The sequence below is a fragment of the Cervus canadensis genome, chromosome 3 (genome assembly GCF_019320065.1).
Source record: "Cervus canadensis isolate Bull #8, Minnesota chromosome 3, ASM1932006v1, whole genome shotgun sequence".
Lineage (NCBI taxonomy): Eukaryota > Metazoa > Chordata > Mammalia > Artiodactyla > Cervidae > Cervus > Cervus canadensis.
The window spans coordinates 65434297-65450712 of record NC_057388.1 but is presented as its reverse complement, the minus strand read 5'-3'; the positions used below and the strand labels follow the sequence as shown (position 1 = coordinate 65450712).

The 16416-nt window shown below is 34.8% G+C and overlaps 1 protein-coding gene across 1 annotated transcript in view; it reads right to left on the bottom strand.

Moving 5' to 3' along the window:
- The window catches only part of SKAP2 (src kinase associated phosphoprotein 2), a 163489-nt gene that overhangs the window by 63036 nt on the left and 84037 nt on the right, over window positions 1-16416 (bottom strand). The window contains exons 5-6 of the mRNA XM_043463355.1: window positions 8596-8673; window positions 7554-7637 (exon numbers count right to left, since the gene is read on the bottom strand). Coding sequence (XP_043319290.1) covers window positions 7554-7637; window positions 8596-8673 — 162 coding nt within the window. The remainder of the gene's footprint in view (window positions 1-7553; window positions 7638-8595; window positions 8674-16416) is intronic.

The following is a 16416-nucleotide window of genomic DNA, read 5'->3' as shown; positions in this document are numbered from 1 at the left end:
TTCTTTTCTTGTGTAAACAGAGTTGGTTTCTGTTGTTCATACCAAGAATGCTACTTTGGTACAAATGGTTAGCAAACAGAAAGATATGACATGTGTTCAGAAATTTTTGATAATATCTGCTTGTTACGTTTAACAAGCCCTTTCCCTCTTACTGAATAACTCATGCTATTTCCATATGTATTAATGCTCACTAGTAAGAAAGAGGGAAATGTGCCCCTTAATACTGTGGAATTACACCCACTAAACTTTATCCAACTGATTAGTAAGTTGTTCTACGCCCTCAGTTAAAGATACATGAACATTTTCTCTGTTTACATAGCTCACATAAATGAGTTATACCATGAAGAAATATCAAAATTATACTATTTGAAGTGAAAAATACTATATGACATATATATTTATTACTTAAGGGCCCCAAATGGCTCTGAAAAACAAACACAGGCAATATGTATAGGTCCAAAGGGAAGCACTTTAGTTAGAATTATAAGCTTGACTCATATGGTCTGGTGGCAGGAAATTTTAGATATGTCTAAAACCTTTTTTTTCCTTTAAAATAAAAGTACATTATAAGCATAAAAATCAAGTGGTTTTTGTATGCAGCCATATACTTTCAACCATAGCAATAAACCTGATTAAAAAAACAGTGCAGTATGAGGTAGCTGTTAATTGAGAATAAATAAATTACAGGCATTCTTGTAGACTGGAATTTAAATGTTTCTACTTTTGGGGGGGCTATTCCTACTTTCCCTCTACGGCTTCCCTGGTGGCTCAGTGGTAAAGAACCTGCCTACCAAGGAGGACACGTGGGTTCCATCCCTGGGTCAGAAATATCCCCTGGTGAAGGAAATGGGAATCCACTACAGTATCCTTGCCTGGGAAACCCCATGGACAGAGGAGCCTGGCGGCCTCCATGGGGTCACAAAGAGTCGGATACAACACTTTTCCTCTACAACTGAAATTCAGATAATAATTATAGTCTATTAGACTATTATAATATATAGGTATAAATGTTATATAGGGAATATCTTAATATCCTAAACATGTTATCCTCTTAGAGCCTTCTACGATAGAGAGTTAATGACACTGCTGCTACACAGGCAACATGAAAATGGCTAAGAACACCTGAGATAACCTGTGTCTCCTTCATGCACTTACAGTGGGAAACAACTCTCTGGATTCTCAGCCACTCTCAGCTTCAAAGCACATCTTGCCACCAGTCTCACCTTCTTCTGACAGCTGCCAACATGATCTTTCTAACATCCAGTCAAAGTCTGTCATACCATCTACTCACCTGCAAGGCTTAGAAACATTAACTGTCCCTTAGATAAAAAAGGCCAAACTCCTGACTAGGGAATTCACCAACTTGGTCCCACCCCTTCCCGGCTCATCAGCCCTCGTGTCCACACTCACGTCTATCTTCAGTCTATGTACAGACGAATGTGCTCAAACGCTCATTTGTGTCCAACTCTTTGTGACCCCATGAACTGCAGTTCCTGTGTCCACGATATTATCATGGCAAGAATACTGCCGTGGTTGCCATTTCCTCCTCCAGATATACAGATGTATTGACATATTTTAAATCAAACGATGTCCTATTTTACTGCAGACTGACCCATCATCATCAGACCTTTAATAAGACTTAATTTGTACATGAATATTTCCTCATGTTGAAGAAGTCTTACTAAATATCAGATGTACATTTTAACTTCTCTGTATTGCTATAGGGTAATAAAGGTCTTTTATTTAACACTTATTTGATAGATTTTAAGTTAGTATTGTATATCAAAAATATTTCACTTCTATCAGGTCAAATTATTTCTATTTCTTAAGGAACAACAAAGATACCATCTTTCCTTATACAAACAACACTATAATATGAATTTTTTAAATGGAAGATTTGATTTACACATTTTATATATATTCAGTTCAGTTCAGTCGCTCAGTTGTGTCCGACTTTTTGCGACCCCATGAATTGCAGCACGCCAGGCCTCCCTGTCCATCACCAACTCCCAGAGTTTACTCAAACTCACGCCCATCGAGTCGGTGATGCCATCCAGCCATTTCATCCTCTGTCGTCCCCTCCTCCTCCTGCCCCCAATTCCTCCCAGCATCAGGGTCTTTTCCAATGAGTCAACTCTTTGCATGAGGTGGCCAAAGTACTGGAGTTTCAGCTTCAGCATCAGTCCTTCCAATGAACACCCAGGACTGATCTCCTTTAGGATGGACTGGTTGGATCTCCTTGCAGTCCAAGGGACTCTCAAGAGTCTTCTCCAATACCACAGTTCAAAAGCATCAGTTTTTCAGCACTCAGCTTTCTTCACAGTCCAACTCTCACATCCATACATGACTGCTGGAAAAACCATAGTCTTGACTAGACGGACCTTTGTTGGCAAAGTAATGTCTCTGCTTTTTAATATGCTATCTAGGTTGGTCATAACTTTCCTTCCAAGGAGTAAGTGTCTTTTAATTTCATGGCTGCAATCACCATCTGCAGTGATTTTGGAGCCCAAAAAATAAAGTCTGACACTGTTTCCACTGTCTCCCCATCTATTTGCCATGAAGTGATGGGACTGGATGCCATGATCTTAGTTTTCTGAATGTTGAGCTTTAAGCCAACTTTTTCACTCTCCTCTTTCACTTTCATCAAGAGGCTTTTTAGTTCCTCTTCACTCTCTGCCATAAGGGTGGTGTCATCTGCTTATCTGAGGTTATTGATATTTCTCCCGGCAATCTTGATTTCAGCTTGTGCTTCTTCCAGCCCAGCGTTTCTCATGACGTACTCTGCATAGAAGTTAAATAAGCAGGGTAACAATATACAGCCTTGACATACTCCTTTTCCTATTTGGAACCAGTCTGTTGTTCCATGTCCAGTTCTAACTGTTGCTTCCTGACCTGCATACAGGTTTCTCAAGAAGCAGGTCAGGTGGTCTGGTATTTCCATCTCTTTCAGAATCTTCCACAGTTTATTGTGATCCACACAGTCGAAGGCTTTGGTGTAGTCAATAAAGCAGAAATAGATGTTTTTCTGGAACTCTCTTGCTTTTTCGATGATCCAGTGAATATTGGCCATTTGATCTCTGGTTCCTCTGCCTTTTCTAAAACCAGCTTGAACATCTGGAAGTTCTCAGTTCAAGTATTGCTGAAGCCTGGCTTGGAGAATTTTGAGCACTACTTTACTAGCCTGAGAGATGAGTGCAATTGTGCGATAGTTTGAGCATTCTTTGGGATTGCCTTTCTTAGGGAATGGAATGAAAACTGACCTTTTCCAGTCCTGTGGCCACTGCTGAGTTCTCCAAATTTGCTGGCATATTGAGTGCAGCACTTTCACAGCATCATCTTTCAGGATTTGAAATAGCTCAACTGGAATTCCATCACATCTACTAGCTTTGTTTGTAGTGATGCTTTCTAAGGCCCACTTGACTTCACATTCCAGGATGTCTGGCTCTAGGTCAGTGATCACACCATTGTGATTATCTGGGTCGTGAAGATATTTTTTGTACAGTTCTTCTGTGTATTCTTGCCACCTCTTCTTAATATCTTCTGCTTCTGTTAGGTCCATACCATTTCTGTCCTTTATCGAGACCATCTTTGCCTGAAATGTTCCCTTGATATCTCTAATTTTCTTGAAGAGATCTCTAGTCTTTCCCATTCTGTTGTTTTCCTCTATTTCTTTGCATTGATCGCTGAGGAAGGCTTTATATTCATGATATAGTTATAAAATGCTAATGCCCTGACTCAACAATTGGCCTCTATCAAATGAATCAGGAAGAAAGGTAAGCTTTTACAGCTGTTACTAAAGATGTTGTTATAAAACAACAGAACTTCCAATTATACAAATAATATTATCATTCTAGCAATATTTTGTAAGTACTAAAAGAGAACTACAATGCTATTTCAACATCAAAACACTTTATAACTGTCATTCACACTGATTGAACAGCTATGTCCTATTTTTCCTATCAATGGTTAATATTTAAGAGAAGTAAGAGAGCAGAGAGGTCAATTTCAATGGAAAATTTTATTTCCCTGCCAAGATAAAAACTTTGTTATTTTAAATTATCTGTTAAAAGCCTGATCATTTTATATTGAAAAGATACTATAATAAAAAAGTTAAAGCCACTGACACACTAAATAATTTTTGATGAACATTTAGAATAACTCCTGTTTGAACCACGGCTACCTGCAGCTGCCACATACTATATGGGGCTAGGGTTTTCTTTAACTGGGGAATGGGGGCAGAGACAGCAAAGCCCCTTAGGTGGAAAGAAAAGAGATGCTTTGTACAAACTAACTACTACCCCCTTAAAAGTGGGAGGAGATAGGTTCATAATACTGATCCATGATCTCATAGAGGTTAAACAGAAATATATGAGTTAGTAACAGGTTCCTAAATGAGTCATCATTTACAGGCATGTTGGAAGGGCTGGTAACTACCAAGTTAAGGGAAAGAGCATGGCTTTGAAGCGATAGGGACCTGCACTAAATCCTCAATGTGCCTCTCAGCAGCCTGTGATAACCTCTCTTGCCTCGACTAGTTCAGTGCCCCCCACTAAAACCAATTCTGGTCATAGAGCCCTATGCTTAAAAGTCATATTCAAGATAAAACACTTAGCAGGGCCCTTATTCTCATAAGGCTCTTGTCAATCTCATCCTAACCCACTTTTTTCAGTCTTTTGTACTCCCTCCTTTCACTGTGAGAGTCTTGATAAATGAGCTGAGCCATGACAATCAAATGAAGAGGAAAGAGATGAAAACAAGGATGTGATTTCACAAAGTGAGAAAGTATGTTACACGAAAGTATGTTTTATATATATATTTATAATATAAAGTATGTTTTATATTATATTTATAATATAAATAAGTTATATTTATAACTATATATATATATATAGTATCTTAAACATGTATATACATATATATACCTCATAAAGGCCCCAAATGATCATGAATGATAAATACAGATAATATTTATGGGTACAAACATAATAATATTATTCACCCTAGAGGCTGGAACTAGTCTTTCTAAGTCATGATTATCTTGATGGGTCCAAATGTTTTTTGGCACACAGTGAGTTAGATAATGTGAACCACATAACTGTCAAAGAGTAACAAAGTACAGTTTAACCCAGTAAGTGGTATCAACTTCTCTGCGCCTCTGTAATCCATTTATCTAAATCCTACTTAGCTGGAGGATCATAGTTCTCATATATCTAAATAGCTCTTTCCAAAGTTTAGATTAATGGTTCAAACATACAGTAAACACTGATGTACAAATTAGCTATCTGATGTCACATATAAAAATAAAAATTTCTTGTGACATACACATTTTCTTGGGATGAAAACAACACTAAAGAAATTAGGATCATGTCAAACAAGTAACTAAAAACTGTCTGAAGATAGATACCCACCTCCCAAGTCCCTAAAAGCCAGAAGTGGCCAAGAATTCCAACGAACCACTAAAAACAGATCTGAAATCTCAGTGGAAACAGGAGGCTTCATAGTGACAGACAGGGAAGAGCTTAAGGAAATATAAACCAAATCTTCATAGATCCACATAAAAAGGGAATGAGATAATAGTAATTTTTAAAAAGCTGTGGTAGTAGCTAGATGGGTCACAAAGTACTTAAAATACAAATGAAAAAGAATGTTATTACCTCAGGCCTCATAAAATAATAATAGAAATGGGAATTTAACTAACCTGGGTTTGATCCCCGGGTTGGGAATATCCCCTGGAGAAGGGAAAGGCTACCCACTCCAGTATTCTGGCCTAGAGAATTCCATGGACTGTATAGTCCATGGGGTCACAAAGAGTTGGACATGATTGAGTGATTTTCACTATCACTTTCCCCTCAAATAACTAGAATTTATTTAGAGTATTAGCTATTGAAATAAATATAAACATGTCTTGGGGATTATATTTGGGAATTATATTAGATTTGGGGAAGACTCTTTCTAATCTTTGACCTAACAGTTAGTATACACCAGTTAGGACTATGAGTGATGGAAGCAGGTATTAGCATTCATTGATTTTTACAGAAATTAGAAATGAGAAGCCTAACTAACCAAAGTCACAAGGATTTGAAACCTCTTTCTCCTGGTCTTATGAAATAGAAAACACTTCTTCACAGAAAAGTAAAATCATGATCTAAGTTCACAGTACTGTACAAAATTACATTTCTATAACAGCAATACATTTATTATCTATGATAATCATAATTTAACATGGACTCTAAATTTTCTGATAAAATCATCTACTTAATAAAGACTTAGCAGAGGAAAGAAGAATGTTGATAGTTGTTTATAGTTTACATTTCATGGATACCATTATTACATATGAACATGTAAATTAGTAACAGAATGCAAACTAGCCACCAAATTAATTTCCAACTTGATAATACTACTAACCAAAAGGTAGGACCAGTTTCTAGCATCATGCATTTATTTCAAATTTATCTGAAATATAATAATCATATCTGCCAATTTGATAATAAGGAAAAACCCTAAAAATTGCAAATAATGTCAAATGAAACATAAACTTTCAAACAACACTGATAAGTAACAATTGCACGAGAAAGTTTATATTCAGTGATATTGGACTTTAATGCCTTTTTTTCTCCTTAAGTGTTCTTTCTGGAAATGAATGCTAGCTATTTATATATAACCCTTACTTTGTAATATTCAACTTCTGACTTGTTTTTCCTAGATAAAAGCAAAACTAAGAAAGCTTACATTCTTTAAATTTTAGTATTTAATGGCTTTATTTCTTCAAATAATGAACTTAAAATTATGCTAACTATGACTAAGATAGTTATTAATTAGCAAATGAAGTTACAGAATGTTATTTTATTGTTTCTAAATTAATGCAGTGATAATAGTGGTTAAGAGCATGGACTCTAAACATCATGCTTTATGTTCAAATTTCAAAACTGCCATTACCATATCTGGGACCTTGAACAAGTTACTTAATCTCTCTCTTCTCGGTTTTCCAAAAACTAAAATAAGTGGGACTAATAATGGTAGCTACCTCACAGAGTTGTAGTTAAATGAGTTAAAATAACTTAAGTGCTTAGACAGCTAAGGTGCTTAGAACAGTAACATACCAACGTTTGTTGTCACTTTAATCTGTAAAAGAAGCTGAGAAAGGAGCTGCACAGGTTTCATGGTTATCTAAATTTTTCTTTAAAATATTTGAAGGACAAAACATATTTTCCTCCCTTCAAAACTTGCACAATCCTAATGGTCTTAACTTTTCAGATATTTTATAATTATAGCCTGGAGGTAAACAATTCCTGAGGTAAAAGGCCACACAGATGAAAGTTTTTTCTCTTTCCTAATTCGATAAAACACAGTTGTGTTACTTTAAAGGCACTATGAAATTTAGAGCATTTGTCAAGTAATAGAATTAATTACTCTTAGGCTGTAATATTACAACTCTCAGTTATATTTTCTCTATTTGTCTTCAGCTTGTTCTGTAACAAAAAAGGGAGGTGGCATACAATGCCCCCCAAAACCCTCATGCAATAGAAGTTTATATAACTGAACACCAATACTACCTTTATCACTTCCATAATAATAGAACACCGTTTTACTGAGAGCACACCACCGTTTCTGCCATTCAAATCCCAGAAAACTGTGATCTACAATAAAGGGAGAAAAGAAACAGTTCAGATGATATACATTACTTTTATAAATATAATGTGATTTCCCTATTGTAAAAGGAAAAGTTAGTATGATTTCTAAGGTTCCTTTTAGCTGTAAAATTCTATGACTAATTAGTTTGTGTCTTCTTTTCCAAGACACGAACAAAATATAAAGCAAAGCTAAAAGGAATACGCTGAAGCAGAGATGCGGTTGCTATATTTGTGGGATCAACTACATGGCTAACAAACTTTCCTGACAGGAATAGTCAAAAAGGCATTTGACTATAAGGTCTTAAGATAATTAATTCATCTGGGTCACATTTTCTCATCTGTCATAAAAAGGAGGGAGGAGGAGTTGACCTAGATTATTTCTGTTATCTCTTTCGGCTTTAAAATTCAGCTAGGAAAGCTAAGAAAAGCAAATGGAATATATATAGGAGGCCCAAAGGGACTTCCTGAGAGATAAACTGAATAGTAATGAAGAGGCTTTCTGCTTTTCATTTCTTATATCATAATACTACCTCCATATTTCGTTTCTATTATATATTGGGATTGAAAGAGTGGGACCATATGGTCAACTCTCAATTATCATAGCCAATAGAGAGGAACACTGAATGAATAATAGAAAATGGCAGAAAATATGCTAAGCTTAATCTGAACCATAGCAAACATGGCATATGCCAGGTCAGAAAAAAGATAACCCTCTGCTCAGCCAAGTGGGATAACAGTGAGAAGTCCCATCCTGGAGATACAGTCAAGGCAGGAACAGGCAGGAAACAGCTCCTGAATCACCTACAAATACCAAAGGTTGACAACAATAAACTTGATCAAATGTTTTATTTTGTTCTTAGAAAGTACTCTGAGCTGAAAGCTGTATTTTGTAGTCGGGACAATGTCATTAGATTTTCTTAAAGTCTTAGATTTTTAGGTTTTTCATTAGAATCATATAATTTACCTTTTCTGCGTTTTTCAAGGTAGCCAGCCTTTAACACAAAAGGAAGGTCCTGGGCTGCAATTGGAGGAAACTGGTTTCCTATGGAAGGCAGGGAGCAAAAAAAGCAGTGAATAATCCCTTTTAGAAAAATCAAGTATCAGATCTCATTAAATTCAGTATACTTTTAATTACTCAAATTAATTAAATCCAAGTCTATTAGTTTTATTTCATATGTATTCCATAGACTAGTCCCTCTCCACCTCCTGTGAATCTCAACAGCAAAAAATATTCTTTACTATTACATCTTAATATATTATGCTCCCAAATACACAATAATATTATGTAACTGAATGATCTCTAAAGGGTGATACTTTTTGACTTGCATTCTATAAGGAATGGACTAGGACACTGTTATAAATAATAGTGTTCAATATCTTTATAAATTCATTGGAAATATACTACAGTTGCTTCAGCATTTTACTCAAGAATCTAACAAGTGAAAATAACCAGTTCAATGACAGTTTCCATGGAATATACCAATAGAAATAGTCTTAAAATAGTTTATGATAAATAATGTTTTGATAGGAAGCTTATTATACAGAAATTAATCACAGAATTACCAACTGGGTTTTTTAAAAAAATCCAGAAGCTATAAAATCATGTTATTTTTCCTTAAGAAACAAAAATTCAAATTAAAGTACTAATTTCAGTTCCCTGGTGGATCAGTTTTGTTCAGTAAACACAAAACAATTATCATTAAAATATATTTAAAATGGAGTAATAATTTTGAAATACATGTTAAATTTTAAGGAAAACCAGTGCAACAGTTTGAACAACTGTCCAATCAATGTATCCATTTAATCCATTGAAGTTATTTAGTATAGTATTTTTGTACATAAAATAAAACAAGGAATCTTATCTATGTGAGTAAGTTCTGGTTAACCACTAAATTAAAGAAGGTGACTATAGTTTGACTTGCTTTTTTAACAGAAAACAAAAAATGATTGACAGCATCTTTTAAATTAAACTAGGTTACACCAACAAACAGAAATATTGTATCACATAGAAATATGAAATTTTAGCTAATATAAAACCATTTAGGAAAATCTTCTTTCTAAATAAGATTCCTGAAAACAAAGTATTTATTTACCTCTTCAACTAAGCAAGATGATAGTTTAGTTTTTGTGAAAGTATGCTTGGACTCAGTCTTTTATGTAACTGGCACATAGAGTTCTTAAGTGAACTATACAAAATCCCTTTGTAGGAAGCATCATTTGGATGATATTTCAGAATGAGAAAGCAAATATATTCATTAAATATTTAATATGATTATTGTATGTCATGAAAAAACTTCTAAGTGGTTTGTGCACAGTGGTAAAAAACAGAAAATTCACTGCAAACATCCCGTAAATAATTGTGAGTCTTTCCGATGATGGAAACAAACTCTTAAGCACTCATTTATGGATGAAATTAAGGCACCCAAGCAAGAGGCAACTTTTCAGTCTTAAGGTCTAATACAAAAGGGCACAGGGAGGGCTTAATTACCTCTACTTGGCTAGAAAAGGCTCATTGAGAAGTAGTGCCATGACCCTCTCATATACATTGGGGCATAAAATAAATGTTCTGTACATATAAAACAAATGCTCTAAACCTTAAGAAGAAACTTTATATTCTGAAGAGAAATGGGTACCTTTAGCATAGCTTTCAACTTTAAAAAGTTACTGGTCCAGACAAAAGGAGGGGAAGAAGCAGAAGAGAAGAAAGGGAATTAGAATTTACAAAGGTGAATGTATATAACCTGAAGCTCTTGCTTTAAGAAAAATGTTGATTAAATTTCCATCTGGCAAATCAATAAAATTTGATGTCATAAGCAACACTTATTCTGAATTCTAAATTCATGTCTCTAATATAAAATCTTTCATTTCATTCCTAAACAGGAAAAACAAATTTTGACTAAAATTTCATTTTTCTAAACTCCTTTTGTTATTTGCCCAACACCTAGGTTTTGTTTAATATGAGTTTTTTAAAAAGTAAAAGTAAAGTAATAGTAATCCCTTTAGATACTTCAGATTTTAAGTTGTTAGAAGAACCATTTCATGTCAATGTATGACAAAAACTACTACAATATTGTAAAGTAATTAGCCTCCAACTAATAAAAATAAATGAAAAAAAAAGAAAAAGAAGAACCATTTGACTGGTAGAACACCATGAACATATAAACACTTAATACTTTTTGATTGTAGAAATTGAAAATTTGTAACAAGATATAAAAAGTAGTCATTTCTCTTTAAAAAAATATGAACTCTCACATCATTTAGACCTCATATCACTGTACCTACAATGATCAACAGTATGCCACCATTTAAGGAGATACTCACTGATTCAAATAATTATTATTGTTGTATAGTTGCTCAGTTGTGTCCAACTCTTTGCGACCCCACAGACTACAACACACTAGGCTCCCCTATCCTTCACTATCTCCCAGAGTATGCTCATGTCCATTGAGTTGGTGATGCCATCCAATCATCTCATTCTCTGTTGCCCCCTTCTCCTCCTGCCTTCAATCCTTTCCAGCATCAGGGCCTTTTCCAATGAGTCAGCTCTTTGCATCAGCTCAGTTCAGTTCAGTTCAGTTCAATCACTCAGTCATGTCCGACTCTTTGCAACCCCATGAACCGCAGCATGCCAGGCCTCCCTGTCCATCACCAACTCCCAGAGTCCACCCAAACCCATGTCCATTGAGTAGGTGATGCCATCCAACCATCTCATCCTCTGTCATCCCCTTCTCCTCCTGCCCTCAATCTTTCCCAGCATCAGGGTCTTTTCAAATGAGTCAGCTCTTTGCATCAGGTGGCCAAAGTATTGGAGCTTCAGTTTCAGCATCAGTCCTTCCAAGAAATACTCAGGACTGATTTCCTTTAGATTGACTGGTTTGATCTCCTTGCAGTCCAGGGGACTCGAAAGAGTCTTCTCCAGCACCACAGTTTAGAAGCATCAGTTCTTCGGTACTCAGCTTTCTTTATGGTCCAAATAATTATTAATAAGACTACCATAGACAGAGGTGCCTGGAGGGCTATAGCCCATGGGATTGCAAAGAGTCAGACAATCACTGAGCAACTAACACACACACACACACAAATGCAGGTATGCTGACACATGAAGAAAAGATAGGTAAAGCTAACATAAACCTATCTGGCAGGTATCAACAAAGAGTTGCTGAAAATCTGCCAAACACAATTACATTATCTCACAAAAAGAAATTATGCATCACAGCAAATTACAACATTCCAACAAACTCACAATTGTATTATCAACTCTGTTTCATTACCAAAATTCACACCCTTGTCTCAAAAATAATTTTAGCACTGAGCTTTAATCCTTTGGCAGAGGATTAGGCATTCAGTAAATGTTGGCTTTTATTAATTATAATTAAATATTATTATTATGCTTAATAGAACTATTAATTCAAATGAATGGTTACCAATGTGAATATAAGACAATTTAATGTTGCCTAGGGAATTTTAATCAGAGAAATGAAAAAAGCATGATTTGGTAACTGTATGAGTTAAGCATTACAGTTATTTTAAAAGCAACTTGAAGATTTCTTTCTGAATATATGAAAGTGGTTGATGGAGAAATTATATCCTAACTCAAAGGAGAAAAAATAATTAACCTATACTTCAGGGCAGCTTATTTATACCGCAGACTATTACCTCCTAGCTTTCTAAAGTGGCCAAAAATTTTCACTACCCTGACAAAATAAACATATACTGACAAAGACAAGTCTTCTTTTTATAATATGGGCATGTATTTCTTATATAATAGCCCAACTTTTCTAAAGACGATCAATATTAGATATTAAAACTAATACCCTGCAAGAGCAGGCAAGGAATGGGTCTTCTTCCAATTTGGCATTTTGGAATCTGATATATGCAAAATGGTAACAATGTCACAAAAAATTCAAAGAAACAAGTATCATGTACCTAATATATCCTACTAACTCAGTGGTAAAAAGGAAGCAATGGAATCCAAATTTTCTTATAGTTAGGTAGATATCAATATTTTATTCACAAGGCCACTGTTTTTAAAAGATAACTCAAGAATTCTAGATTGTGTCTTGAAACTTTTGTCTTAAAATCAAACTGTGTTATACAGTGGACATAGTCTACCAGCAAGCTAAAGGAATGGATTCTAGAATAGAGAAGAGTTCCAAAGCATGAAGATATTTAAAAAAAAAAATTACCTAAAACCTAAGTAAGGTATTACCCAATTTTAGTAATTTTATTAATCTGCAGTTTTAATTTTTTCCCTGAAACTAGGAGGAAAAATACTGAAATCTTTAAATATAGTCATGTATTTAAGAAATAAGTTCTATCTTTTAAAATGCTTTAAATATTAAAATATTTAGTCACAATATTTAATAAAATATTAAATAATACCCCCATTCTAAGATTCCACGAAATAGATACACACCGATATTTTTCTTGCACTTTCAATAACAAATGGCCAAGAATCAAGATGGATTTAACTTTCAAAAATATCTAAAGTGAAAACTGTTCACAATATATTTTGGTAGAACAATGGATAACTGCCTTTAGATCTAGCATAGAACTGTTTTATGTCATTTCAAAGGTTTAATTTCTAACTAGAATCGTGGCCTGGAGTATCTGTGAAAGAAAATAAATACATAAATATTTTTCATATTCTACTAACTCAATTTACACAGAAAATTTGGAATCTCAAATCTTTTCATCAGTTTTTTTTTAATGGCAACACAAAAATTATGTATTCAAAGGACACATGAAACAACAGTAACACTTAAGAAAAGAACTATTACAATAACTAAAAGATTACTACTTGTGTTTCCTTAGCATAGTCCTTTCATAGAGTTTTTTTTCTCACGTATCACTACTACTCTCTTCAGAAAGGATTAACCAATGAATATACTACTGGTGATCCCTAAATCTATCATGATACTTACTTTAAAGAAAAAAAGGCTCATATTTGGTTAGACACAAAGATGGTCAGCTTCCAATTAGCAGGACCATAGAATCCCCAGAGGTAGTTGAGCCTTGGCTACCAGATTCAAAGACTGATAAGGTCCCTGTGATGACACCAGGGGCAAAAATAGAGGCTGCAACTCACAGGTTTGCCATCTGTTAGTCTCTCCACCCCCTCTATAAAGTGGCAAGTCATTGTGAAAGCTATTCAGCAAAAACTGAATAACTATTAGGGTACTTCACATTTGCCTTTATTAACTCTGTTTCTTGATATGGAAATTCCAATAGCCTCATGAGAATCATCAATAGGTCTATCTGAAACCAAAGAAGATAATAATTCAATATTACAGCTCTGTGCTCACAGCAAACACTTCATGAATATGGTCCAAAAGATATATTAAATGCTTGTTCAGAGTCTAATCAAAAGCTATATTATATCAAATATATATGTGTAACTGTGGCTGATACTGATTTTCATGGAAATCTGTCAGTACTGTAAAATTCAAGTGGCAATAATAGAAAAATTAAGAATCAGAATTAAGAGAAATCTGAAATCATGGGGGTTCATCAATAACCACTAAAATAGCAGTCAAAAAGCCATAGACTGAAAGAATGTGTGGATTATGTTATCCATAAAGTTATATTATCTTCATTCACTTAAAACTGCTTCTTTTACTTAAGAAGTATGGCCAGGATTTGAACTATCTAATTACATATCTGAAGCCTACTTTTTTAGATGAATTTTTAGTATAGGACTGCTGTCCTTAGCTCATAAATTTAGATGTAAAAACAATATCTCTTGAAGATTTCTGATTCTTTGGTCCAGTGATAGGCCTTAAGCTGTCACATTTTTTTAATACATTAAAATTGTTGCTTATAGAATTTAAAAAATGCTTTTATCCAAAAGTTCCAGATACATAAATTTGTGGAAATGCCTTGTAAGCCTCCTTCAGTTATTTATAGGGATAAAAGCATATCAATGTACTGAATCCATCATTTTAAAATAAGGTTCAACATGAGTAATTTCACTTTATAAACAAGACTTCTTTTTCATATATTTATAATACTGGGCACTCTTTATACTTTTATATTTTGGTAAAAGCTACTTTCTAATAATACATCATTAGATTCTACAGAAATAAGGTAAATCAAATTTCATCTCCTATATACAGTTACTTCTCAGCTACTTTGTGTCTATCTTTTTTTTTTTTTTTTTTTTTAGTAGTTAAAAACAACACAAATTTTTAATCTTCCAGTTCTGGAGGTCAGAACTCCAGAAAGTGTCTCATGGGCTAAAATCAAGGTGTCAGCAGGACTATGTTCCTTCTGGAGCCTGGAGGACAGACTCTATCTCCTTCCCTTTTCAGCCCCTAAAGGCAGACCTATTTCACTGACTATTGGCCTCCTTCCAGCTTTAAAGCCAGCAACGGTCATTTAAGTCTTTTTCACAATGCCCTCTTTCTGGTTCCAATTCTTTTGTCTCCTTCTGGTAATTTAAAGTGAAAAGTGAAAGTGAGGTCACTCGTGTCCGACTCTTTGCGACCCCATGGACTGTAGCCTACCATGCTCCTCTGTCCATAGAATTTTCCAGGCAAGAGTACTGGAGTGGGTTGCTGTTTCCTTCTCCAGCTTCTCATTTAAAGGTTCTTGTATTTACATTATGGGCTTCCCTTGTAGCTCAGTTGGTAAAGAATCTGCCTGCAATGTAGGAGACCTAGGTTCAATTCCTGGGTTGGGAAGATTCCCTGGAGAAGGAAATGACAACCCACTCCAGTATTCTTGCCTGGCCCACCTGGATAATCTCCTTATTTTAAGGTCCGCTGATAAGCAATCTGACTCCAAAGGATTCGGATGTGGACTTCTCTGAGGCACTGTTATTGTGCCTACTGTACCCCTCATTATCATATCAATTGGCTATTGATTTGTGCATATATTTGTAACATATGTATCTGTCCACATCTTCTCTGTAACAAGAAAAATACTTAGCTAAATTCAGAAAAGCAATATTTTTTTAAAGTTTATGATACACAAACACAGAGAAACTGTGGTACAAGCTTAAAATGGAATGTATTTTTTTCCTTAAATTAAAAACAAAATTATAACTATATCAAAAATTTAAGATATTGTAAATAATTAAGTATATATGGTTATGAATTGGATTTTAATTTAATGTTTTACTTTAACACAAAAATGTGCCCCAACCTGACTTTTTTTTTATTGAATTATAGTTGATTAAGGGCTTCTCTGGTGGGGTTCAGATGGTAAAGAATCTGCCTACAATGCAGGAGACCTGGGTTTCATCCCCAGGTCTGGAAGATCCCCTGAAGAAGAAATGGCAACCCACTCCAATATGCTTGCCTAGAGTATCCCACGGACAGATGAGCCTGGTGGGCTACCGTTATAGGGTCGCAAAGAGTCAGACTCAACTGAGTGACTGTCACTTTCACTTTTTCACACACAGTTGGTCTACAACGCTATTGTAAGTTTAAGGTATACAGCAAAGTGATTCAGTGATTCAGATACATATATGTATATATATTTCCCGCCCCCCCCCCCCAGATCCTTTTTCCTTACAGGCTATTACAAAATATTGAGTATCTTCCCTATGCTATATAGTTGGTTTGTGTTTGCCATCTGACTTGTATTTTAGGATTGTGGTTAAAACTTTGAGTCTTAAATTCAAATTGTAGCTTAACTATTAGTTCTGTGACTTAGGCAAGTTGCTTGATTTCATTGAATTTAATTTTCGAATCTTTGAATGTAGGTATTAAGAGGGCACACTATGGAGAATTATTGTGGAGATTTAGAAATATAATATTTGAGATAACTCTAAAATGTTACT